At 59.9% G+C, this 24,508-nt stretch overlaps 2 protein-coding genes and 4 non-coding genes across 11 annotated transcripts; 1 reads left to right on the top strand and 5 right to left on the bottom strand.

Moving 5' to 3' along the window:
- Positions 1–4,496: 4,496 nt before the first annotated feature.
- On the top strand, positions 4,497–13,691 carry ACP4 (acid phosphatase 4). 2 transcript variants are annotated; one of them, XM_070223197.1, is made up of 13 exons: positions 4,497–4,703; positions 4,949–5,107; positions 5,527–8,928; positions 9,002–9,106; positions 9,174–9,260; positions 10,074–10,220; positions 10,515–10,613; positions 11,323–11,418; positions 12,188–12,320; positions 12,402–12,484; positions 12,918–13,042; positions 13,257–13,435; positions 13,511–13,691. In XM_070223197.1, the coding sequence occupies exons 3-13, from the start codon at positions 8,824–8,826 to the stop codon at positions 13,624–13,626; spliced, it is 1,275 nt and encodes a 424-aa protein (XP_070079298.1). In that variant the 5' UTR covers positions 4,497–4,703; positions 4,949–5,107; positions 5,527–8,823; the 3' UTR covers positions 13,627–13,691. The 2 variants fall into 2 exon arrangements, with proteins under 2 accessions (XP_070079298.1, XP_023506028.1); XM_023650260.2 differs by lacking the exons at positions 4,497–4,703; positions 4,949–5,107 and having other exon boundaries at positions 8,714–8,928; positions 13,257–13,691.
- Positions 13,692–15,596: 1,905 nt separating this feature from the next.
- Positions 15,597–23,781, bottom strand: LOC106780914 (Friend virus susceptibility protein 1). 5 transcript variants are annotated; one of them, XM_070223198.1, is made up of 6 exons: positions 23,456–23,542; positions 22,780–22,850; positions 21,597–21,640; positions 18,713–19,115; positions 17,432–17,518; positions 15,597–17,054 (listed from the first exon to the last, which is right to left on the bottom strand). In XM_070223198.1, the coding sequence occupies exon 6, from the start codon at positions 16,995–16,997 to the stop codon at positions 16,185–16,187; it is 813 nt and encodes a 270-aa protein (XP_070079299.1). In that variant the 5' UTR covers positions 16,998–17,054; positions 17,432–17,518; positions 18,713–19,115; positions 21,597–21,640; positions 22,780–22,850; positions 23,456–23,542; the 3' UTR covers positions 15,597–16,184. The 5 variants fall into 5 exon arrangements, 4 of the variants coding, with proteins under 4 accessions (XP_070079299.1, XP_070079303.1, XP_070079301.1 ...); XM_070223202.1 differs by lacking the exon at positions 22,780–22,850 and having other exon boundaries at positions 23,456–23,775; XM_070223200.1 differs by lacking the exon at positions 22,780–22,850 and having other exon boundaries at positions 17,432–17,654; positions 23,456–23,775.
- Positions 17,116–17,209, bottom strand: LOC111775535 (small nucleolar RNA SNORD88). Its single transcript, XR_002811242.1, has one exon. It is a non-coding gene; the product is annotated as a small nucleolar RNA SNORD88 (small nucleolar RNA).
- LOC111775533 (small nucleolar RNA SNORD88) lies at positions 18,572–18,662 on the bottom strand. Its single transcript, XR_002811240.1, has one exon. It is a non-coding gene; the product is annotated as a small nucleolar RNA SNORD88 (small nucleolar RNA).
- Positions 19,205–19,295, bottom strand: LOC111775532 (small nucleolar RNA SNORD88). Its single transcript, XR_002811239.1, has one exon. It is a non-coding gene; the product is annotated as a small nucleolar RNA SNORD88 (small nucleolar RNA).
- Positions 21,712–21,802, bottom strand: LOC111775534 (small nucleolar RNA SNORD88). The gene has a single exon (XR_002811241.1). It is a non-coding gene; the product is annotated as a small nucleolar RNA SNORD88 (small nucleolar RNA).
- Positions 23,782–24,508: the final 727 nt, after the last annotated feature.

Genomic DNA, 24,508 nt, shown 5'->3' on the forward strand with positions numbered 1-24,508 from the left:
CCATGTGTGGGTTGGTTGTTCAAGGACGATTTGTTCATTCATTCATTCATTCCATATGTTTTTGTTTGGGCGAGATAATACAATGGTCAGGACTTCAGATCCTGGAGTCCGTCAAACTCGATTCCTTTGTTAGTTCTTTCATTTACTGGGTGGCCCAGTTACCCAACCTTGTTATGCCTCAGTTTCCCCCTTGATAAAATGAGGACAGCAATAGTATCGTCCCCACACGGTTCTTGGAAGAATAATTTAAAATGCTGCGTGTGAGGGTCACAGCACACCGCCCCATGCATAGTTGATACTTAGTTCCTGCCCTCGGTGTAGCTGGAACCCGCTCTCAGAGACCCCTACAGACGAGGAAAGTTGACACCTGACCCAGTCTGGTGGGGTGAGCAGCAGACAGAGAGGAGTTTCTGGGGAAGGTGGTGCTCAATGGGGTTTTAATGGATGACTAGGAGTTTGCTGGCTGAAACGATGGGGTAAAGCAAAGTTTTTCCAGGATGAGGGAACAGCAAGGACAAGGATGGGTGTGCACATATGTGCATGAAACCCTGTGGCTTGTTCTAGAAACTCCAGAGCACAAGGGAGGGAAGGGGTGAGCGACCTATGAGGCTGGGGATGCAGGTGGAGCCACAACAGGCGGGGCTGCCAATGCCGGGCTCAGGGGCTCGGACCTTATCCTGGGGGCGATGGGAAGACAGCGCCCGGGCGAACAAGCTAATCCTTCAGTTCACAGGTGGGGAAACCGAGGCCGGTGCTCAGACCTGCGTGGTGGCCCCTATGCTTTCCAGCTCAGGCTGCCAGCTCCCGCTCAGACACCCCAGAAGACAGCTGCCCCCCACCTGCCGGCGAGCTCAGGACAACGAGGGAACGGAGCAGGTAAACCGAGGCCCACGAAGAGAACGGGCCGTGGGTGCAGCTCCCCTGAGTCAACAGCGGGCCTCTGAGGTCGCAAAGACGCGAGTTTGAATCCGCGCTCAGTCTCTGCTTTGTGTGCTTTGATTTTGCAAGTGGATCTCCACATCTGAGCCTCAGTTTCTCCACCTGCATGGTGGAGCCGTTAAGAGGAGCCAACTCGTCGGGCTCGGCACAGCATGGAGCCCGCCATCCTTCAAGGACACGGGCTTCCTGAGAGAATGGAGAAGGGCCGTGGGAGTGAAGGGCGTGAGACTGGAGAGGGGCTGGTTCCGGCAGCGGGTAGGTTTGACGCGACAAGAACAACAGGAGAAGGGGCTGCGGAGGAGGGTGGGGCCGACCCCGGGGGTTTCCACTCCAGGCTGAGGGGCTGGGATTTTGTCCAGGGGTACTGGGTAGCCATGGGAGGTGTGAGAGCAGGGGAGGAGGGCAGGTCAGCTCTGGAGCCACGTGGAGGGGGAGACTGGAGGCAGGGAGGCCGGGAAGGAGGCTGGGCTGGGTCCAGCCAGGTGAGGTGGAGGCCTGGGCGGGGCCAGGGTGATGGGGACAGAGCAGAGAGAATCAGAGGGCGACTTGAGAGGTGAGAAGCAGAAAGGGAAGAGGACGGTGCCCAGGTCTGGGTGGACGGTGGGGACGTCCCTGAGACGGAGGTGCTGGGGATGTTTGGGGGCACGAGTGCGGGACGAGCGAACGTGGAGGCCTGTGAGTCCGCACAGCACCGTCCAGCCCACGGGGACCCTCCGGAGACTCAGCGGCCAGCACTCCCGGGAGCCGTGTCCCCCCGGGGGCCGCCCTCACTCCTGCCTCCTCGAGGCGGGCCCACCACAACCTGCTGATGGGAGCAGCCAGCCCCCTCCTGCCTCCCCCCGTGTGGGCCGCCTAGTTTGGCCACCAGGTCACGACCCATGTCACCGTCATGGTCCTCCTGCCGCAGGCCCTGACCTGGAAGCGCTCCGCTGGCCCCTGGGTGGTGCCTTGGGCCACCAGGACCCTGGGCTCGTCTTCTTGACCTTCCTTGCAGTGGCTGCCGGCTACCCCTCGGGGCTGTAGCCGCCAGGGTGCTGGACCACCTCGCGGCCCGCAGTGGGGTGTCCTGGGTCGGCGGGTTCCGGCTCCTGGTGCTGGAGCTGGGCACCCGGGCCCTGCAGACCCTCATAACAGGGTGCTACCCAGGGGGGCCGCCCCCCCAGCCCCCCACTCCTCCAGCCGCTCTTTGGGTTCAGGGAGCTGCTGGGGATGCTGAGCGGCCCCCACAGCCTCCTGAAGGCTAGGCTGCAGCCGGCAGGGCACCTGGGGACCCTTCCACTGCCGGGGGTCACGGGGGCCACGTTGTTTCTCTCTGGTTCCCCTTCCACCTGCTGCTTCGGCTGCGGCCGCTGGGGAGGTGGAGGCCAGGGGGCTGCTCAGACCCCTGGGGCTCCACCTGGCGGGGCCGGCGGCTGCCTCAACCCTCTGCTGTATGGGTGTGGGTCTGAGGAGGGGAGGGTGCGGTCAGGCACTGGGGGTGGAGGCCCCGCCATCTGGTGAGAACCTGGAGGGACATTCTTGGGGATGGGGGAGAGGGCAGGGGTGAGGATGGCGGGAGGGGGGTCTCCCATGTCCTCAATCTCTGGAGAATGTGAAACACTGGGAGGTGTGGAGAGATGAGCAGAAGTGGGAGGCACAGAGACGGAGGTGAGAGAGGGGGACAGGGACCCAGAGAGAGGGGTCGGGGACCCAGAGAGAGGGGCATGGGGACCCAGAGAGAGGGGGACAGGGACCCAGAGAGAGGGGGACAGAGACCCAGAGAGAGAGGGACAGGGACCCAGAGAGAAAGCAGACACAGTGGAAGGAGAGCCGGCTGAGGGAGGAACGGGCTCCGATGTGGCCACGATGGGGTGACACAGACGCCGGAGGCCGAGGCTGAGGGACGGGGTGAGCGACAGGCCAGGCTCCGGGGAGGGACCCAGTGGGTGACACGACAGAAGACGACATGGAGACAAAGACCCGGAGAGAGACGGGCACGCGGAGAGCTCTGGTGCTGGATGGAAACGGAACTGGCGTCGGCCTGAAGGGGAGGAGGATGAGGGGAGAGAGACAGACGGACAGTGAGAAAGGGACAGAGAGGGACAGAGACTCAGAGACAGAGAGAGCGAGCCCTGGGATGGGGATTTGGAGCCGGGTGACCGGCCAGCCCAGTTATTCCCTGCTGAGCCGTTCCTGGGATGTGGGGCTTTTGGGGCTAAATCCAGGAAAGTCCCGCGCACACGGGGACCCGCTGGTCCCCCTGGGTGGGACCGAGGAACAGGACAGCACTGGGCCCCCGGATGTCCTGGGTCCCCGGGGCGTGAGTTGTCCTTGTCCTCTCTTGCCGCACGCGCCTCCCACCACCCCTGCAGGCCCTGCCCTGGGAAACGACGTTTTCTGCCATCTTTGGTTTTCCGACTCCCAAACGTTTCCAAACCGAAGGTTAATTTTTGCTCCGCGTTCTGCGCGTTTTCATGTACCCACGGAGCCACCTGAGAAAGGGCACCGACTCCAAGGGGACAATCTGTCACTTCCGTGTCTGGGAATCGCATTCCGGCGACGCCTCCCGCCCCCGCCTGCGCATCTGACTCTCGGGGAACCTTTTAAAAGCCGATCGATGCCCAGGCCCCGTCCCCGGACGCCGCGGTTTCAGTGGGCCCGGGGGTGGGGGATGGGGGGTGTGTGGGGGGGAGCTGGGCTCCGGGAGCTTCAAATGCTCCCCCGGGGGGTCCCGCGGGCGAGTGCCTGTGGTTGTGAAAATGCAACACGATATAGCTTCCGGGAGGGACTGAGAAACCCAGCACTGAGTGGTTGCAAAGCCCGCGGGCGGGGCAGGGACGCAAAGACCGACTTCTCTATCAATATTTGTTTGTTTTCTAAACCTCCAATGCCAAGACCCAAGCTGGGGGTCCAGCAGGAGTCAGGTCTTATTCTGGGCGGCCCCACCTCTCCCCCATTATCAAGCTCCCAGTTACAGCCACCAAAGATGGGACGGGAGAGGAGCGGGCGGTGGGAGGGAGGAGGCAGGCCGACTCATTGATTGGCAGGGATTTCCAGGAGGTCTTCCAGGGGGAGCTGACACAAAATAGGGCACTCCAGGCAGCGGGCACAGCATGTGCAAAGGCACTGGGGAATGCCATGGCGTTTTTTTTTTTTTTTTTTCTCTTCTTTCTTTCTTTTTTTTTTTTTTTTTTTTTTAACAATCTCTGAGTTATATGTGGTTAAGGATATACCACGGAGGGGGCGTAGGAGGTGAGTGAGGTGAAAAAGAAAGACGAGAGGGAGTCAGGTCACACACAACCTCCAGTGACAAAAGGAGGGTCTGGGACTCTTGTCCCAGGGTGGACTGAGGAGCCAAGGGAGGGCGGGTCAGGGTCAGCTCCGGATGTAGAAAGACTCCTGGGAGGACGGGAGGAGAGATGGAGGACCGAGGAGAAGCCCAGAGAAAGACCCGCCATCAGGCATCAGCTTGACGCTTTTGCGAAACCGACTTCCTCCAGGAGCCGCGGACCGACGGGAAAATGGGCCAGCACCGCCCCCGCGTGGCGGCTCCGAGTTCTGCACCCGGGGCTTCCCGCGAGGGAGACCGTCCTCTGTCCACACGCAGGAGGAGGGACCAGGGCGTCTGCAACCCTCCAGCGAAAGTTCCAGCGACGCCGTGAGTCCGTTCCTAACGGACGTTCGCGACGCCTTCCCCGGAAAACGCAAGAGTTCCCGTCATCCTCTTCAGAAGCTGCCTTTTCGGATCGTGAGCGAAATGAAATTGTTTCTCATCAGATGAGAAAGTGGGTGAAACTCAACCAAAGGCTGGGGTGTCACCCGGGGCGTCTCCCACCTGCTGGGAACGGAGGCAGGGGGTGGGGAGGAGCGAGGGAGCTGGTGACAGACCCTCTGTCTGGGGGCCTGGATGTTTCTATAAGATGGAGGCATGGATGATGGTATTGAGGGTTGAATAGGAGTTTGCTAAGAAAAGAGAAAGACGTGTTGATATGATATAACGGTGAAGATGATAACGGCAGACCCTTTGCAGCTTACACATTCCATTCACGTCTTTGATCTCGGGCCGGCCTTGCCGTGGCCTCTGGGGCCCATTGGACAGAGATTTTCACTGTTGTCTGGCCGAGAAGAAAACCGGGGCTCAGAGAGAAGGAACGGATCTGAAGTACCCAGCAGTCCGTGTGGGTACCAGGTGAATCGGCCCTGCTCTATCTCTCCTCTGTGCTCTTGCACCCAGAGTTGGAATGTCCGTCCCCCATCTCTAAACGCTCCTGACAGACTCCTATGCATCCCTCAAAACCCAGCTCAGACTCTGGGCCCCTAGCCTCAGACCTGAGAGTCCAGGCCCCCAGCCCCTCCTCCCTCAGACCCAGGAGTCCAGGCCCCAGCCCCTCCTCCCTCAGACCCGGGAGTCCAGCCCCAGCCCCTCCTCCCTCAGACCCAGGGGTCCAGACCCCCAGCCCCTCCTCCCTCAGACCCAGGAGTCCAGCCCCAGCCCCTCCTCCCTCAGACCCAGGGGCCTGGCCCTGAAGCAGAGCCGGCGAGGCTGTGACGGGTGGGGCAGTGGGATGGAGCACGGTGTGCTGATCGGTCACATTTATTTGGTCTCAGAGGCCGGAGTCACGGTCCGGGGCGAAGGCCGGGCTCTGGGATTGGGGAATCCTGTGTCTTCTCATTGCTGAGCCTGAGAGGAAGAGAGACAGAGACACACAGAGACATGAGCGAGAAAGAGAGACCAAGACGATAAAGTGGGGACCAAAGAGACAGACCCAGCCCGCCACCGCCGCCCTCTTCCCACTCACCTTGTTGAAGAAGTAGATGGAGGCGAGGATGGTGAATACGGCCATGGCCAGGGTTACATTCTGGGGGGAGGGTTCAGAGGTCAGGGCCCACCCCTCCCTCCCTCCCCTCCCCCCTAGGCCTCCCCCACCACCGCTGGACCCCTCCTCACTTCCTGAAAGTTCATGGCCATGGGGACTGAGCCACACGCGTTCATTCACGTGACCTCTCTCTCCCTTTCCTGGGTCTCTGAGCTAGAGAGGGGAGACAAGCCACCAGAACCTGAGAGGGGTTGTCTGGGAGACCAGAATGGTGGCCATGGTGACAAGAGAAAGGCATTCTGGGTAGAGGGGACCTTGGGGCAGAGGCTTGGGGGAGAAGAGGAATTGGATGCAGAATGTCACATGCAGTATCTGAATTTGGGATTGGGACATTTGAGATGGGACAGCCCAGACCTCCAACACCATTCCGAGCAGTTTGTCTCCCCTGAGGGTGCTTGGGAGCCATGGCGGGGCTGTGAGCAGGGGAGGCAGCAGTCAGCTCTTAGTGCCAGAAATATCCCGGAGCAGGAGGAGGGTGAGGCTGGAAGAGAAGGTGAGGTGGCCCAGGCCGAATTTCCGCCAGCAGCGTCTGCCAGAGCAAAGTTAAGAGACACGGCGCTGGCTAGACTGGGCATCCCAGCGCCTGGTCACCAGCTGTGGGGGTGGGAGTGGCAGTTCTAATGGTAGAAACCGTGGTAGTGGCAGCAGCTTCCAGCGGTCCCTGACTTTTACTCCGCCAGCCCTCCTGTTACTTTTGCAGATACTTCTTTTTGTCCGTCACGCCTTTAGAATTAACGTCCAGATTACCAGAAACACAGGAGAGAGAAACAAGTACAGTCGACCCTCTCTACCCGCGGATTCCATCTTTGCGAATTCGCCTGTTCGCTAAAAGTTATTTGTAACCGCCCAATGAAGACTCGCGGCGTTCTCGCGATCATTCGCGGACATGCGCAGAGCGGCTAAACTTTGGAGTCGGTGGATGCGCGCATCCCCAGCTGAGGTCAGACAAGGTGGTGCTCTGCCCTCCTGTCCCAGCTCTCAGCAGAGAGACGCCCAGAGAGGGTGCCTGGAGTGGGGCGCTGCTGTGCGGGGAGCTCCCACCCTGGGGCCAGCGGGAGGCGTTTGAATCCCAGCTCTGGTACCTGTGAGTGGGGCGGCCTCAGGCAAAGTTTCCAGTTTGTAAAATAAAGAAAATTGAATTTCCGTGGATGAGTAGTTCTTAGGATTTAAGATTATAATCTATGTGAGAGACATATACATATAGATTTTTATATATATACTTTTTTTCTTTTTTTTTTGGTGAGGAAGATTGTCACTGAGCTAACATCTGTGCCAATCTTCATCTGTCCTATGTGGGACGCCTCCGCAGCATGGCTTGACGAGCGGTGCTAGGTCCACACCCGGGATCCCAAACTGCGAACCCCAGGCCAGCAAAGCGGAGCACAGGAACTTTAACCCCTATGCCACCAGCGGGCCCCTCTGGGGTCTCTTGCATAAGGGCACTAATCCCATTCCTGAGGGCTCCACCCTCATGACCTCATCACCCCCCAAGGCCACGCCTCCTAAGACCATCACATGGTGGGTCAGGATTTCAAGATAGGAATTTGGGGGGCGCTGAGTATGAAGATGCATCTTTACTTATTTAAAGAAATTGCCCTGGGGCCAGCCTCCAAGACAGCCCCCAGGGATTGTCCCCTTCTGGTCTTCACCCCCCGTGTCCCCTCCCTCATCGGATAGGGCTGATCTGTGAAAACAACCAGATAAGGTGGAAACGGGTGACTTCTGAGGTGAGGCTATAAAAGGTACTGCTGGGGGGCCGGCCCGGTGGTGCAGCGGTTAAGTACACACGTTTCGCTTCAGCGGCCTGGGGTTCGGTGGTTCGGATCCCAGGTGCGGACATGGCACCGCTTGGCAAGCCATGCTGTGGCAGGCGTCCCACATATAAAGTAGAGGAAGATGGGCACGGATGTGAGCTCAGGGCCAGTCTTCCTCAGCAAAAAGAGGAAGGTTGGCAGTAGTTAGCCCAGGGCTAATCTTCCTCAAAAAACAACAACAAACAAACAAACAAACAAAAGGTACTACCAGCTCCTGGGTCCCTGGCTCTGGGGGGAAGCCAGCGGCCACGTTGTAAGGATGCTCAAGCAGCGCTGAGGACAGGCCCACGTGGGGACCGGCTGTGGCCTCCTGCCGGCAGCCACGTCCCTAAGCTTGGAAGTGGCTCTACCTGCCCCAGTCAAGTTTTCGAACGACCGCAGCCCTGGCCTGTAGCTTGACGGCAGCCTGGTGGGAGACTCCAAGCCGGAATCTGCCAGCTCGGCCACTCCCAAATCCCTAACCCGCAAAACCCAGGGATGATAAACAGCTGCTGTCTTCACCCAGCAAGTTTTAGGATAACTTGTTACGCAGCAATCGATCACTGACGCCGTTTGGCAGTTACTCTGCCAAACCCGGCTCGGAGTACCGACTATATTAGAACTCATGAATCCTCAAAGCAACTCTCCCAGGTACAGATTGTGCTCGTTCCCAAATGAGGAAATTAAGGCACAGAGAGGTGCCGCAACTTGCCCAAAGTCACACAGCTTGCAAATGGGAAAATTAGGGTTTGAACCCAGCCTGTCCAGCGCCAGGGTCTGGGGGTTCGACCACTGGGCCACGCTGGCTTGGGCCACCTGGAAGAAGGTGACATCTCCAAGAAGGCCAAGGGAGCCTCAAAGAGCCCTGACATTGAAGGGAAGCGGAAAGGAAGAACAGACTCAGAGGGAGGGGAGGGGAGGGAGGAGAGAGCAGACAGTGGGAGTCTAGAATGTGGGGCAGGGGTCTCTCTCCCTCCTGCTGTGCCCAGCTTTGCTACTCACTAGCTGAGTGCCCTCAGGCAAGGGACTTAACCCTCTGTGCCTCAGTTTCTCCGTTTTCAGGAAAGACGAAATGGGTAAATCCACGGGTTAATCCAAGGCGCTGGGGCCCCTGCGTCCCGGGAGGCTGGCGAGGAGGCATGTTGGGACGTGCTGTCCTGGGGCGCTGAGGCTAATGAGCAGCTGGGGCTGTGGTGCAGACTGCGGGCTGAGCTCAGCGTCTGGGCTGTGTGGACATGGCCGGCCCGGGGTTTTGGGGCCACCCAGCCGGTCGTCTCCTGCTGCTGCTGCTCCTGCTGCCGCCGGCCCTGATGGAGGGACCCCTGGTGTTCGTGGCTGTGGTGAGGAGCGCCCCCAAGCCCGGCCTGGCCCCTCTCCCGCCCCAGGCCAGCCCTGACCCCGTCCTGTCCCCAGGTGTTCCGCCACGGCGACCGCGCCCCTCTGGTGTCCTACCCCACCGACCCACACAAGGAGGCCGTCTCCGCCCTGTGGCCGCGCGGCCTGGGCCAGCTGACCAGGGTGAGGAGCCGGGTGGGGTTGGGGGGGGGTTGGGGGGAGGGGCCTGCTGAGTCTGCCCTGTCCCCAGGAGGGGGTCCGCCAGCAGCTGGAGCTGGGCCGCTTCCTGAGGAGCCGCTACGAGACCTTTCTGAGCCCCAAGTACCGGCGGGAGGAGGTACTGCCACGCGGACCCTCACCGGGCCTCCTGACCTCCCCCTCTGACCTCCACGGACTCAAGGCTTCCCTTGGGCCTCCACCTCTGGCCTTTGACCCCCATCCACATGACCTGTACCCTATGTCTGATCTCGGACCTCCAAACCATCCACTCAGTCACATTGACCTCTGACCCCATCTCAATCTGAGTCGCATCTTGACCTCTGACCTCCATCAACTCTGACTTTATTTTCTGGCCTCCACCTCTGTCTTCTGACGCCGACTGACTCCAGCCAGACCTCCTGACCTCCGGCCTCTGACTCCAAAGCTTGACTGAGTCTGTCTTTGACCTTCATTGATTCCACTTGCCCTCCTGACCTCCAACCTTTGACCTCTACCCTTCATCAAATAGGACTTTCCTTTCCTATCTCCTTCTCTGTCTTCTGACATCCCCCAGTCAGGATTTCCTCCTAACCTCTGACCTCTAATCCCTGATAGATATGTCCTGAACTCTGACCCCATGAACTCATCTTGACCTCTAACTTCCAGCCTCCAGCCATTCTCGTTTTCCTGACCTTCATTGACCCCACTGACCCCCTTAATCCTACATGTCCACCCAACTTCTGACCTCCAACCCAGCGGCTCTTGACATTCACCTCTGACCCTTGGTCCCAGCTTCCAACATTGAGGGCCAGACACTTGAACCCGCCCTGAGTTTTGACCCCCAACACCCGACTTTCGACCCAGAACTGAATCTGAAGCTTTCGGCTTGCCGCTGTAGCTGACCTCTGACCCCGACCCTGGTCCCCTTGCCTGCCCCGTCCCCACCCCCCAGGTGTACATTCGCAGCACAGACTTCGACCGCACGCTGGAGAGTGCTCAGGCCAACCTCGCGGGGCTGTTCCCCGAGGCTGCCCCGGGGCGCCCCGAGTCCGCCTGGAGGCCCATCCCCGTGCACACGGTGCCCACCTCTGAGGACAAGGTCAGGGGCGGGACAGGGCCAGAGGGTGGGAGGGCTGGAGGGAGACAGAGACGCAGATGGAGGGAGCCGGCGTCTCTCCTGGCTGCGCGGCTCCCTGGAGCCTGAGCTGCTCTGAGCCCAAGACCTTCCTGGGGGCAGAGCTGTCCAGATGGGGTGAGCCGGGGTCCCCACGCTGCACAGCCAGCACTGGGAGAGACCCTGGACCAGAGAGCAGGGCCCCACGGACCCGACTCCCCCGCCGGCTGTGGGGCCCCAGTCATGCTACTGTCCTCTCTGAGCCTCAGTTTCCCCCAGCTGCTGAGGTTCCCCATGCGCAGCTGTCCCCGATACCACGAGCTGCTGCGGGAGGCCACGGAGGCTGCCGAGTACCAGGCGGCGCTGGAGGGCTGGACGGTGAGCGGGACCTGCGGGGCGGGGCCAGCGGGATGGGCGGGGCTTCAGGAGAGGGGCGGGGCCGGAGGGGGGGCCTATGGAGGGGGCGGGGCCTGCCGGAGGGGCGGGGCCAGCGGGACGAGGCCAGTGGGAGAGCCGGGGCCTGTGGGGAGGGGCGGGGCCACCAGGGCCTGTGGAGGGAGCAGGGCGGGCGGGCGGGGCCTGTGGGAGGGGCGGGGCCTGTGGGTGGGAGGGGCGAGGCCAGCGGGAGAGGCGGGGCCTGTGGGGAGGGGCAGGGCCAACGGGAGAGAGGGCCGGCGGGTCCAGGTCTGCGGAGAGGGGTGAGGCTAGTGGGCGGGGGCCTGTGGAGAGGGGCGGGGCTTGAGGAGAGGGGCGGGGCCTATGGAAAGGGCAGGGCCTGTGGGAGGGGCGGGGCCTGTGGGAGGGGTGGGGCCAGCGGGACGAGACCAGTGGGAGAGCCGGGCCCTGTGGGGAGGGGCGGGGCCACCAGGGCCTGTGGAGGGGGCAGGGCGGGCGGGGCCTGTGGGAGGGGCGGGGCCTGTGGGAGGGGCGGGGCCTGTGGGGAGGGGCAGGGCCAACGGGAAGGCGGGCCGGCGGGTCCAGGTCTGGGGAGAGGGGTAAGGCTAGTGGGCGGGGCCTGTGGAGAGGGGCGGGGCCTGCGGGGAGGGGCGCGGAGATCTGCCAGGCTCACCCTGCGCGGTCCATCCAGGACTTCCTGATTCGCCTGGAGAACTTCACCGGGCTGTCGCTGGTCGGGGAGCCCCTCCGCAGGGCGTGGAAGGTTCTGGACACGCTGATGTGCCAGGTGAGTCCCCCGCCCCACTCACCCAAGCCAGGTGGTTAAGGGCACTTTGGTTCACATCCCAGCTTTGCTGCTCACCACCTGTTTTCCCTCAAGTCACTTAACCCTTGGTGCCTCAGTTTCCCCATCTGCACAATGGGCTTGGCGACACCCGTGTCAGCACCCCCTGGGGTTGCTGTGAAGATCCAAACGGTGTGATCCACGCGATGCGCTCGGAACAGCGCCTGGCACGCCGTGAGGCGCGCACGAGGGTGTGCGGCCACGTGTTTGCAATCCCTCCTGCGCATCCCGCTATCGGAAAAGCGCCGAAACCAAAACTTGGGCAGCAGGGGCTGACCCGGGGCGGGGTGGTGCTCTTCCTTCCCCCAGTTCATGGAGATGTTCCCAAAGGCACGGCGGGAATAGCAATGCGTACCATTAAGGGGGCTGCCGCACTCCCCACGGGCCGTGTTCTGAGGTACAAGGCATTGGCACCATCGGACCCTTCTAAAATCGAAAACGTCTGCATTCTGAGACCCCTCTGGCGCCAGGGGTTTCAGATAAGGGCTTCTGGACTGTGGACTGATGGTCATTACTATTGTTAATTAATATTTGCTATTGCCACCCCCCCCCCAACTTCCTGGCCAGACCCAGACCATGAGGGGGTCAGGTGAGGGGCGGGAGAGATGATGGCAGCCAATGGGGACAGCACGGGCATTGGGAGAGCCTGAGAGGAGCATGACGAGCTCGGGATGACCCGGTCACTTTATCCTCTCTCCCTCTTTCTCCCCAGCAAGCTCACGGGCTTCCCCTCCCATCCTGGGCCTCCCCGGATGTCCTGCAGACTCTAGCCCAGATCTCGGCTTTGGATATTGGGGCCCACGTGGGCCCACCCCGGGCAGCAGAGAAGGCCCAGCTGACAGGGGGTGAGGTGTGGGGCTGGGAGGCCAGGAGGCTGAGGACCCTTCCTCTGGGGGCTTCTCCGCATTCTGTTCTTGCTCTCTCAGGGATCCTGCTAGATGCCATCCTTTCCAACTTCTCTCGGGTCCAGCGCCTGGGGCTGCCCCTCAAGATGGTTATGTACTCAGCTGTGAGTCTTTGGGGAGGGAGGCAGTGTCATGTGGGCACAGGGATGAGGGGGGTGGTGATTTGGGTGAGGAAGAGCTGGTGGTCTCAATGGAACCTCAGTCTTGGGTAACTCCTATCTCCAAACCATACTCTTGGGCCATATCACTAGAGGAATAGACTCTGGAAGGAGGGAGGTGATAGTGTTATGAGAGAAAGAATTTACTTCTTCTGGAAAGACAGGCTGTGTGACTGAGCTGGCCAATCATATCTTGCGTCCATTTGACCAACCTTTATTAAATGATCACCTGTAACTGGTGGGCCTGCCTCCAGGGCGAGCAGATGGGGTGGGAGGGTTGGTGCTAAGAGGTCCGGGGGACCTGGATGCACCAGCCTAGAGTTCGGGAGAGGAGACATCCGGAGAGGAGCCCTGTCTCAGCCCTGGGATCCACCTGCAGCACGACAGCACTCTGCTGGCCCTGCAGGGGGCCCTGGGTCTCTATGATGGGCACACCCCCCCATACGCTGCCTGCCTTGGCTTCGAGTTCCGGAGACGCCTCGGGGACCTGGACGAAGACTCAGGGTGAGGAAGGGGGTGGCGCCTGGGAACAGGTGGGAGAGAACTCTGGAGAGGAGGGACGGGTGCCCGGCCCAGGTGGGTCAGGATGGCATCAGCAGGTGGACACATAGGAGTCAGAAGCCCAGTCTCTGCACTGAGCTGCTCTTCTCCAGATTGAAGGTCGGGGGAGGGAAGGCGAGGAGGGGCCTGCGTGCCACCCCGTCCTCTCTCCCTCCAGGAACATCACCATCTCCCTCTTCTACCGCAACGATTCCGCCAGCCCGCCCCTGCCCCTCCGCCTCCCCGGGTGCCAGGCCCCCTGCCCGCTAGGCCGCTTCCACCAGCTGACGGCCCCCGCCCGGCCTCCGGCCCACGGGGTCCCCTGCCACGGCTCTCGAGAGCCTGCCGCCACCGCAGGTGATGGCCCTCGGTGCTGGGGTGGGAGTGGGGGGGGCACGTGTCGAGATTCACACCCCCGTGTTCTCCCCGCAGCCACCGTGGTGCCCCTGCTGGCCGGGGCTGTGGCCGTGCTGGCGGCGCTCAGCATGGGGCTGGGCCTGCTGGCCTGGAGACCGGGCTGCCTGCGGGCCTGGGGGGGCCCCGTGTGAGCCGGGGAACCGGGTACCCCCTCCCCATGGCTGACGCTGGACCCCAACACGTCTGCTCACCTGCTGCTCTGGCTTTCTGTGATTTCCTGCGTGTGCCTGTCCGCGTGGGGGACACGGGGAGGGCTCCCTGGCCTGGAAGCCACAAGTGGTTCTCTGTGTGCTCAAGCGTTCATGTGTGTGTGCGCGTATCCACGGGCCTGTGACAGGCTGTTTCTGTGTACGCGTGCACGTGGCACGTGTGTGCATGCAGTGGTACCCGCACACGGACATTCGTGTGGACGTCCCTGCACTTGTCTGTGCATGTGCGTGTGTACAGGTGGCTGCACACGTGGGTAATGTGTTTAGGCAGTTTATGTCTAAGTTTCCAGGCGTGCGTGAGAGCGTGCAGTATATGGGCGGGCACATGATGTGCAATGAAGCTGTGCCTGCTGGGCAAGCCCCTGCTCTGTTGGGACCCGGCTCTGGTGCCCGCTATTGAGAGGAGACCTCAGAGTACAGGGTTCAAAGCCCGGCCCCACAGCCAGCCAGCTGGGACCAATCCCGAGACTGTGTGACTCCAGGCCAGTGACTGGCCTCTCTGTGCCCCCATCTCACTTGGCAGAGACAAGATTCCTCCCTGAGGCTCCACGAGCCCTGAAACTAACCTCATGGGGCCCAGCAAAGCAGGTGGGGCTGGGGACCGTCCCCAGGGCTGCCCAGCACAGCACACGCTGCCGTAATTTGGACGGGACAGGTCACCACCTGAGTGCTGTCCAGTGCAGCAGCTACTGGTCACCATGGGACGGTTTAAATTACATACAATGTAAACTGGAGGTGCCAGTCACAGTGGCCACAATTCAAGTGCTTGCTGGCCGTGCATGGCTGGGGGCTGCCCCCTGGGCAGTGCACAGTTTCCACTACCGCAAGTGTTCTCTGGGACAGCACAGTAGGTAAGGACAGCCACCACACACCTGCTAAGCCAGGAGCCCAGGCACTTGTGCTCCTGCACCCCAGAAGGGGGCTCCACCCTCCTCACATGCCGGGTGCTGGGCAGCAGTCTGGGGGCTGCCTCCTCTCGGTGTGGCCCTGGCCAAGGCACCAGTCCCAAGGGTCTTGTCCCTTGTGCACAGCACCAACGGCTGTGCCTGCACCATTGGGCAAACGTGTGAACACCCACTGGACTACCCGGGGAGAGCCTGGTGTACAGCAGGCACTCAGTAAGTCACTTGGTGCCCGTTTAAAGGGGTAAGAGGCTCAGAGGCAAGGGGAGCTTGTGACCAGAAGCAGAGCCACTCCTAGCCACCGGGACCCCTGGACTGTGGGAGGGAACGGGCCGGGGCCAGCAGCCTTGTCCTCATATCCAGAGAGGCAGGGACATCCCTTTTCCTTGTTGGGGCACCAGCACACCCTCCCCACAGGCCCATCCACTCCCAGTGCCATGGGGCGAGGGAGCCTGCCATGGGCCCCCCAAGTAGCCTCTTGTCAGGAGCACCCATCCCCAGGGACCTGCAGGGGGTGCGGGGTGGTCCCGGGGCCTCCGTGGACAGCAGCAGCACCCAGGGAAAGCCTCGGATACCCTCTGCGCTTCCTGGTCCTGGGAGTGCGTGCAGCTTCTTGCTTAGAGATCCAGGAGAGACCCAGAGTTCTGGCAGGTTCCCTCACTGCTGTGAGCGGCTCCCAGGGGCCGACAGAGCCCAGCCCGCGGGGAGGTGGCCACCCTGTGTCCCACCTGCCCCTGCCCCGGGAGGGGCCTGGATTAAGCTCCACCCAGGACTGCACCAATACTGCAGTGCACGCGCAGCGCCAGGCGCGCTCTGTAGCGCGCAGAGTGTGCCCAGCACTGACTGCAGGGCTGTCCACCCTCACGAGGCTGTGGTTCCCGACACTCTTAACCCATGTGACAAACACTGGCTGGAGGCTACACAGGCAGCTGGACAAGCCGGATGGGAACAGCCGCACCTTCCCCAGGTGAGTAAACAGCACGAGTCCACTTCAAAAGGGAAAGCCATGGCCAAAAGGTTTAAAAAACACTTACAAGAGAAATGAGTGCCCCTAAAACTAAGTGTCATCTATGCTTAAAGCGCTAAGTAAAAACAGTGCATTTGAAGAAACCTTAAGAAAAAGGGCACAAAATTCAAGAGGCTTACATGCCACGGACCATGGGGTCTCCCCGCTTGGCCTGTAGTGCTTTGCGGGCCCGGGTGGGAGAGGGGTCCACCCGCCATGCCCATCGGGCTCCAACAGACAGACTGAAACGTGCCGGGCTGTGTTGGGCTGGCTCACCCAGAGGGGCCACCACACCCGGCAGCCACCAGCCAGCCCCTTCCCCTCCACAGTTCTGGCCGGTGATGCCCGTGGGGTGGCCGGGGGCGAGGACCCCTCTGGGCTCCCCCAACACGCTGTCGGGGCCTGCCCACAGTAGGCTGGAGAACAGGCGGGCAAATGGTCCCTCAGTCTGTCCTGGGGACGTGCAGGAGACTCGTGGCCCTTGAGGTGCTCGCCCCCTGCCCTGTTGGCTCCCCAAGAACGTGGCCTCCCGCCTCCTCTCCGAGGGCCATGGAAGGCCAGGCCTGGGGGTCCTAATTGCGATGCACCGGTGGCGGCGGCGGCGGCTTGTCCCCCAGCACACAGGCCGGGTGGCCACGGCTGCGCCTGGCCTCTCTGATGTAGAGTTCCATCAGGACCTTGGTGGGCTGCTTGTCCACCCTCTCCCTGGGCACGCCGTGGCTCAGGAGCCAGCCCAGGAGGTCCTTGTGCGTCGGGTTGGGCCCCAGCACGAGCTTGGCGCCGCCCGGCTGGCTGTGACGCCAGAGCAGGCCGACGTCGGCGAGGGCGTGGATCTTCATCATGGCCTCCAGCACCGTCATGCCCTTGACCAGCAGGTTGACCAGCGAGACCCGCGCCTCAGAGGGCGCCGCCGTGAGCAGGCGCTGCTGCAGGCCGGGCGTGAAGGGCCCGTCCTCGGGCGTGGCAGGCAGGGGCGGCTCGCTGTAGATCCAGTCCAGCATGCCCAGCTCGCGCACCAGCTGGATGCCCTCCTCCATGGTGGTCCAGGGCTGGAAGGGCAGCTCGGTGGAGTCGAAATGCAGGAAGGACTCCCAGCGCTGGCGCCAGGCCAGGAGCAGCCAGGCGAGCAGCGGCTGGCGGCCGCCGCGCAGCGCCTTGCAGCGGTAGTTGAAGACGGTGTCGCTGGTCAGGTCGCCCAGCAGCGTCAGCTCCCCGGGGCTGAGGGTCAGGGCTGAGCCCCCCTGGTCATACACCCGCAGGATCCAGGTGATCATGAGCTCGCTGGGGTTCTGCTTGAAGCGCTGCGAGATGGCCAGGAGCTCGGTGTACGTGTACTGGCGGTCCCCCCGCCCCACCTCCATGGGTGCCAGCGCGCCCTCGGCCATGGCCACAGGTGCCCCGGGCGGGAGAGGCACAGGAGCCTGAGGCCTCGGCCAGAGGACCTGCAGGAAGGACACCAAAGACATCAGGCGGGGAAGCGGCCCCGCCCCCGTCTCTCCAGAGCGGCCCCTCAGAGCCCTCCGGGGTATCAAAGGGCCCGGAGGGCACCATGTCCTCACAGGCGGTGAGAGGCCAGTGCTGGACATTGCGGGGGACAGCCCGTTCAGGACCCCTGACACAGGATGTTGGCTGTGACCCCCCCAATTCATAGGGCAACGGTGGAGATGAAATGAGTCGAGCACTTAGAATGGCTCCCGGCTCAGAGCAAGCGCTCGGCACCTGCCTGTCGCTGCCACGGTCTGTAAGGTTTACTCACTACAAACTTAGAATAAATTTAATGACTAGCATGGTATTAACAAGAGGGAGCTTCTGTCCTTACCGAAGGACGGTGGGGCTGCTCCAGTCCTGGAGAAAGCACTTGCAGACGGAAGGGTGCCGGAGTGGTGCTCCAGCCAAGTCCAGGTTCCTGAGGGAGGGACAGAGTCGCGGCAGTGAAGGAAGAGACGTGAAACTTGAGTCGGTGCAATCAAGTCTGTCTTTACTGTGCACAAGTGTCGTTTTTATGTTTTTCAGATTAGTACAGAAATAGCTCTACAGATGTTCTGAGAGAGATAAGGAAGTACAAAGCGAGCACAAGAATTTTTATTAGCATTCCATTCTATAGAGCACGAGGTTAACGATCATCTTTTCCGCAATTAACGATTATTTATTGTCTCTAAACTAAAGGAGATAGGTAGCTTAGCATCTGTTGTAGTGGAGTATGTTTAAATTTAACTTCTAAACTTTAAAGGGTATAGAAATGACTTCCTCTACTATTTTGGGACGAATATACATTGACGTCAGGGATGGGGTCTATTTGAATCTTCTATTCTTCACGTATGGATTTGTGGGTTCAGAAACAAAGGTAATTTATGGTAAAGTTAGATCAAAGGCGGAGAGAAGGTCCAGACATCCAGACAGGACAGCATTCCATCTGTTCACGTCCTGGGGGAGCTACCCCTGCCCCCATCGATCATCTAGTCATTGTTCCGATGGTCAATGGGAACAAAAAGCAACTCCCGGGTATCTTATCCCCAGGACTATGTGCGTTCTCAGCGGATAAACATCTTTACCTTCCCGCGCCCCTTAGGGGGTGAAAGCATTCCTTTGTCTTTCAGGGGGTAGGACTATTTGTCCCTTGAGCACACTGCCCGGAGAAAATATCATTTTGCTAGTAAGGCATCAGACTGAAAAGCTAAGTTAAATTATCTATCTTCAAGAATGAAAAGCAGAGACAAGTACAGTCAAACCTTGATAGAAAGCATGCATACATTTCAGAAAATATCAGGGGTGACGGTCGGCCATTCTCCACCGAGGGGCGTCCCTGCGCCCCTCGGCCCTTCTCAGCCCGGACCCTGTCAGATGGCTGTACAGGCGTTGGTAACATGGCTCCCGGCAGAAGGGGAGGGTGGGGGCGTGGGGAGAGGAGGTGGGTGGGGTGCAAGGCACCCACGGGCCCCCATCCCTCATCCCCAGAGCAGGGCCCCTCAGACCCCCAGGTGTCAAAGGTCCCGGGGGGCACCGTGTCCTCAGGGCTGGTCGGAGCCCAGTGCTGGACATCACGGGGGCCCCGCGTGCAGCCCCTTTAGCACCCTCTGATGGAGCACCCCCCTTGTCTTACATTCCCCCAGCATCTGCGCGGTGGACTCCACGTCACGGAGGGGATGGCAGCTTCGGGGGCCGCAGAGGCTGGCGTCAACGCTCCCCCCTCTGCCACCACCTGGTGATCCTCAGTAGCACCAGCTGAGCCCTCGGCCACCAGCCCGGGGTCTCCCCAAGCCCTTGTGTGGCCAGCGGGGGGCAGGCAAGTGCTTACAACCAAGCCTGGCTCAGCAAATGCTCAGCATTTGTCTCTGTTAAATTAGTATTACCATAATCTAGAAATTTTTAGTTTATAAATTTTATTTATAAACAATACATTTATAACATAAATTGAATATGATCATCATGGTATTACTAAGAGGGAGCCTCTTCTGTTCTTACAAAGATGGATGGTGGGGCTGCTCCAGTCCCGGAGGAAACATCTGCACACAGAAGAGGGGGAGGGGAAGAGGAGGTGAGTGGGGCGCAGGGCACCCACGGCCCGCCAGCCCTCCCTCCCCCACCCAGAGCAGGGCCCCTCAGACCCCCGGGTGTCAAAGGTCCCGGGGTGCACCGTGTCCTCAGGGGCGGTCGGAGCCCAGTGCTGGACATCACGGGGGCCCTGGTGCCCTCATCCCCCTCCTCGCTCAGGTCCCAGAGTCCCTTGCCTATAGCCCTAAGGGGATGACACAGACAAGAGCTCAGAGACGCAGGCGGGACAAATGAGCAGTATCTGGTCCCTGGGAGGCCAAGTGGCAAGCCTCCATGACTCACCTTCCAACAGCATACCTGCGCCCCCAAGCCCCCCTAGACCACCCCTCCCTGCCTGGCTCCTCCCTGGGTGTCACTTCTTGTACGACCTGCAGCCACAGAACTAAGTGCCCCCCGCCCCGCCGGCTGTTTCTTCCTCTGGAAAATGGAACAGATCCGCCGGGCAGACAGGCGGTTGGCAGACTCCAGTGAGACGAAGGCGGCCTCCCCCGGGCTCAGCTCCCCGGCGTGCCGAATGAGAACACCCCACACCTCTCGTCTGATTTCCCAACTCTTCCCAAGTCTCTTGTTCGGCCGTGATGATTTATTTTTTTTTGGAGGAAGATTAGCCCTGAGCTAACTGCTGCCAATTCTCCTTTTTGCTGAGGAAGCCTGGCCCTGAGCTAACATTTGTGCCCATCTTCCTCTACTTTATATGTGGGATGCCTGCCACAGCATGGCTTGCCCAGCGGTGCCATGTCCACACCCGGGATCCGAACCAGTGAACCCCGGGCCACCGAAGTGCAATGTGCGTACTTAACGGCTGCACCACCGGGGCCGGCCCCGCAGCCGTGGTCTTGAGACAAACTGGCTGGGCGGGACCCACATCACTGCAGTCATGTGCTGTATCCCGTCTCGGTCCATGACGGACCCCATAAACAGTGGCGGTCCCATGAGACCAGCACTACAGTGCCCAGGTGGCTCTAGCATCTAGGTGTGTGCAAGCACACTGGATGTTCACACGACGACGAGCTCGCCTAATAACGCCGTTCTCCGAACGTGCCCCGTCGTTAAGCGACGCGTGGCTGTACTCCCTTGCTCTGTGATTTGGGGAGGCGACTGTGAAATGGGGAACGGTTATGCCTCTCACTGGGACCCCGGGAGGACTCAGAGAGCAAGTGCTCCCCAAGTGTGGGCTACTATTTAGCAAGCACAAACCCTCAAACCCATGTTTTGTGTAGAAATGCACTGTCCAAAGACACAGCTGCTACTTATAGGTACAATTTCAACATCTAGCTCCCAGTTGCACTTGCTGTTTCAGGTACTCGAGCCACGTGTGGCAGGAGCTACTGGAATGGACAATGTAAGAGAGGACGGGCACGTCCTGACAGCTGTCGGCCAGCACTGCCTGAGAAATCGACAGATGTGACACACTCCTCAGGTCTTCCCTATCCTGCTGTCACATCTTCCCTCTGCTTGCTGCCACCCCCCCACCGCCACATATCACTGCCCAGGCGGCCCCTTGCCTGCGCCACGCTTCCCCAGACATTCCCTCTCAGCCCGCGCTGACGGCTCAGAGCTCTACAGAGGACCCCTCGCCTGAGCCCCTCAGATGACCCACGATCTGAGCTCACCCTTCCCAGAAAGCAGCCGCTCATCCCTAAACGCTCATCAGCAAGAGGCGAAACCTGAGAATCCCGGAGAACACACTTTCAGTCCTATTTCCCCGCAGCCCCCATTCTCCCGGCTCCTTGGACCGGAAAATCCCCCCTAGAGCTGAGAACTCTCTTTTCTTTTTGGAGGACACGCAGATCTCTGCCCCTTTGATGATTCAGCTCTTTGAAAGACTTGTGAAACGTTCTCCCGATAATCTGTGTCATTTTAATAAGGGCTGGTGTGTAAAGTAAGGGCAGCTGGAATAACTGTATCAGTTTGTAAGCACAGGATTCATGGGAGGCTGGCTAAGCTTTGCTGAAAGGTACACTGTAGCCAGGCTGTACAAAACCCGCAGTGTGAGCGATGACAGCTGCCAGCCTTTCTGCTTCTTTTCTTCTGCTGAGTTTGAAAATTAGAGTTCTCCTTAGTTGTCTTGCCCCAAACCCAAACACATCCGTATTCTTTCCTTCCACAGCCCACACATTCTGTCTTATTCAACACTTACCTCTGAAGGCGGGAAACCTCACGGCCCACCACCCGCCGTGTGGAGGCCTCGGGCCCATCCACCCCTGATGTGTTGGGTCCACTCTCCAGACACAGAAGCTGAGGCTCGGGAGAGCAGTGTCTGACTAACACTACCAAGCCATCAACAGTGGAGCTGGGATCTGGCATAAATCCCAAGCACAATGGTTGGCACATAAATTAGGTCCCAGAGATACTGGGTATGAAGTCACCCAAACAGAGGGTGAGGTGTTTTCGATGTGGGTGCATGAGGGAGTGGGAGCAAGGGTTCTTACCAAGAGGGGGTGGTGGTGGGTGGCTCCTCCGCTTGAAGACACACCTGTAAACACAGAAAGGACTTGGTGAGGGTGGGGGGGAAACCGTCTGGGGGTACAGAGACTATCAAAACCAGGGCTCCTCAGATCCCCAGGTGTCAAAGGTCCTGGGGGGCACTGTGTCCTCAGGGGTGATAGGAGCCCAGTGCTGGACATCATGGGAGCCCTGGGCCCTCTGCAATCAGGCCCCAAGGCCACTCACCTTCAGGGACAGAGGCCAAGCTGAGAAGAGCACTGAGACTGGGAACCACGAAATCCATGAGGGTGAGAATGCCCACAGCTCTCCCTATGGAGACGGCAGGATGCCCCCACCCCCCCAGCGTCCCAGGGAACTGTCCTCAAACCCACTCTGTGGAGAGAACCAGGGGTCCCCGCGCCCCTGCCCACTTTTGCACATTCTCGGCACTGGCTATTCCTGCTAATAAGCCTACAGTGAAAGCTAAGATGCAGATCTCTTGGAAGAACCTGTTGGGAGGAATGAGGGGGCTATTCTAGGAAAAAAAAGCCAAGATACAAGGACCACGAGCAATGACTGGAGACTCTTCGCAGCACCCATTTTTGAAAAATCAGCCGTGAGAGACATTCTGGGGATGTCTTAGGAACCGTGACCACAAAGCAGACAGGGGACGGCGTCACTAAGGGATCAGTCTCATTAGAGGTGACAACAGCACTGTCGTTCAGAAGAAAAATTTTACTTTAAGAGTCACAACGGTTAACTATTTTGGATGAAATAAATTTACTTTCAAAACACTAAATACACAAAAAAACAAACAAAGCCAAATGGTACAACTGTGAAACTTATGTCTATTTCCCTGTAGGAGGGTTTTAATAATAAGTTAAAAAAATAAGCTATGAAAAAGGAATATATTGGACAACGGCGAAAGAGGGCATGCCAATGATGGATGCCGGAGAAAAAGTCTTCCACAGAAGACATGGCGATGGTGAGGATAAAGTCAAGGGTTTTCTAGGTGGCTGCCTGAAGAGAGGGACACAGCCAGGGGGGTTCTTCCTGGGCCGTGGTGGGGAGACAGAAAATCAGCAAGCTGCCCCGGGCTGGGCCTCCTCGGCAGGGGTGCGGCCTTGCTCGGCCATCAGGAAACGGATGATCAAGACGACCTTAAGCACCAACCAGCCCAGAACTAACCTTTAACAAGACTGTGATGTTGGAGTGACCACAAAACTCTGATATTTGGAGTGACCGTGTCATAACGATTCCTGAAGATGAAATAAGCCCCCGGTTGGTTTCTCCTACGACCACTCCTGGCTGGTTCTCAGAAACAACCCCGTCACTCCCGTAGAGACCCCCACTCCCACTTCTTGCTTAGCCATCCCCGAAATCTTGCCTCCACCTGCCCCATAGGATGTGTTCGGGCTTGCACAAAAACGTCAGCCGCCCGGAATCGAAAAACACAAGTGCGATTTCCTAAAGAAATCACGTGCCTAGCACGCGGGTGGGAAACCTCAGAAACTGAATGTCACCACCCCCCACTCCTGTCCCCCAAGAAGAAGGGCCAAGATGGCGGAGACGTGCAACGTGGGCCGCAGAAATGGCGCGGCCGGGCCGCGGTGCAGACACAGGACTAGCCCGGCGCCCCCGTTTGCTGGGGCAGCAGGAGACCCCCCTGACCCTCGGCGGCCGCCACCACCGCCCCGCAGGGAGCCCCCAGGCTCGCCTCGGAGCGCGCGCGAGCGCCGGGTCCCTTCAAAGGCCCTGACCCCACCCAGGCGGCGACGTCGCAGCTTCGCCGCCGCCCCGGGCACCGCCCGGACCCCAACCCCGCCGCGCAGACAAAAAAGTACCAAAGACGAACAGCACTCACCCTCCACTCATTCTCTTCAAAGCGTGCGCAGGCGGGCGCGCGTCCCACTTTATACTGCGCGCCGCTCGCAAGGTCCGCCCACCGGCGCCAGCTCGGGCTCCGCCCTGAGGCGTCCAGTGCATACGCCGGTGTCGGAAACCCTGCTTTCGTGCTTGGGGAAGGGAAGAACGCATGTTTCCGCGAGAATCTCCCTGAGCAGCGATGAGATGGAGGCAGAGCAAAAGGAGTAGGGAAATGTCGGGGCCCATTGTCCGGTCATGGGCGTCAGGCAATTCTTCGGACGGCACTCAAGGCGGGCCGTGGAGGAGAAGGACCCCCCCGGGAATGGGCGGGGCCAGAAAGGGAAGCCGCAAGAATTGCTCTCGCGGCAGGGGCGCGAGCTGAGGCTGCAGGGGCGGGGCCGAGCCAGGCGAAGTCCCGGCACAGAGCGGGAGGCGGGGTCAGTGCGGAGATTGACAGGGGGGCGTTTCTGGGAAAGCACCCACGTGGCGCAGACTTGGAGGCTGATTCTGCGCAGTGAGAGGATGGGCCAGCCCTCGAGGGAGGGACAGGAAGGCTGGACTTCGGGTCTGAAGGAGGAGGGCGCCGGGGACAGGACTCCTGGGGCTAAGGGAGGACCGGATTTGGGGCTCACCCCCGGTTTAGATCCTCTAAGCCCTGGGGGCTTGGATTCTTGGTAGGGTTGGAGATTGAAGGAGTGTCTTGCAACTGATGTGACTGTAAAATTTTTTTTCAGAGATGAAAAATGAAACTTCTCTACTCCAAACCCACTCACCACAATCGCCACTGTCAACAGTTTTTTACTTGATGGCTACACAGACACACACACACACACACACACACTATGGGTAAAGACGCTTTTTGTCCCGTAAGTAGTCTCCCCCAACATCAGTATGTACAGAGTGACCTCATTCCTTGAACAGGGGCAAAGTATTCCTTTGTGTGACACAACACACTTTGTTTAGCTGGTCCCCTGGACCTTTGGATGGCTGTCTTTCTTCCAGTGAGGAGACTCGTCTCGTCAAGGCTGTGGTCTGGATTAAAACTAAACTC

The sequence above is a fragment of the Equus caballus genome, chromosome 10, assembly GCF_041296265.1.
Source record: "Equus caballus isolate H_3958 breed thoroughbred chromosome 10, TB-T2T, whole genome shotgun sequence".
In the NCBI taxonomy this organism is placed as follows: domain Eukaryota; kingdom Metazoa; phylum Chordata; class Mammalia; order Perissodactyla; family Equidae; genus Equus; species Equus caballus.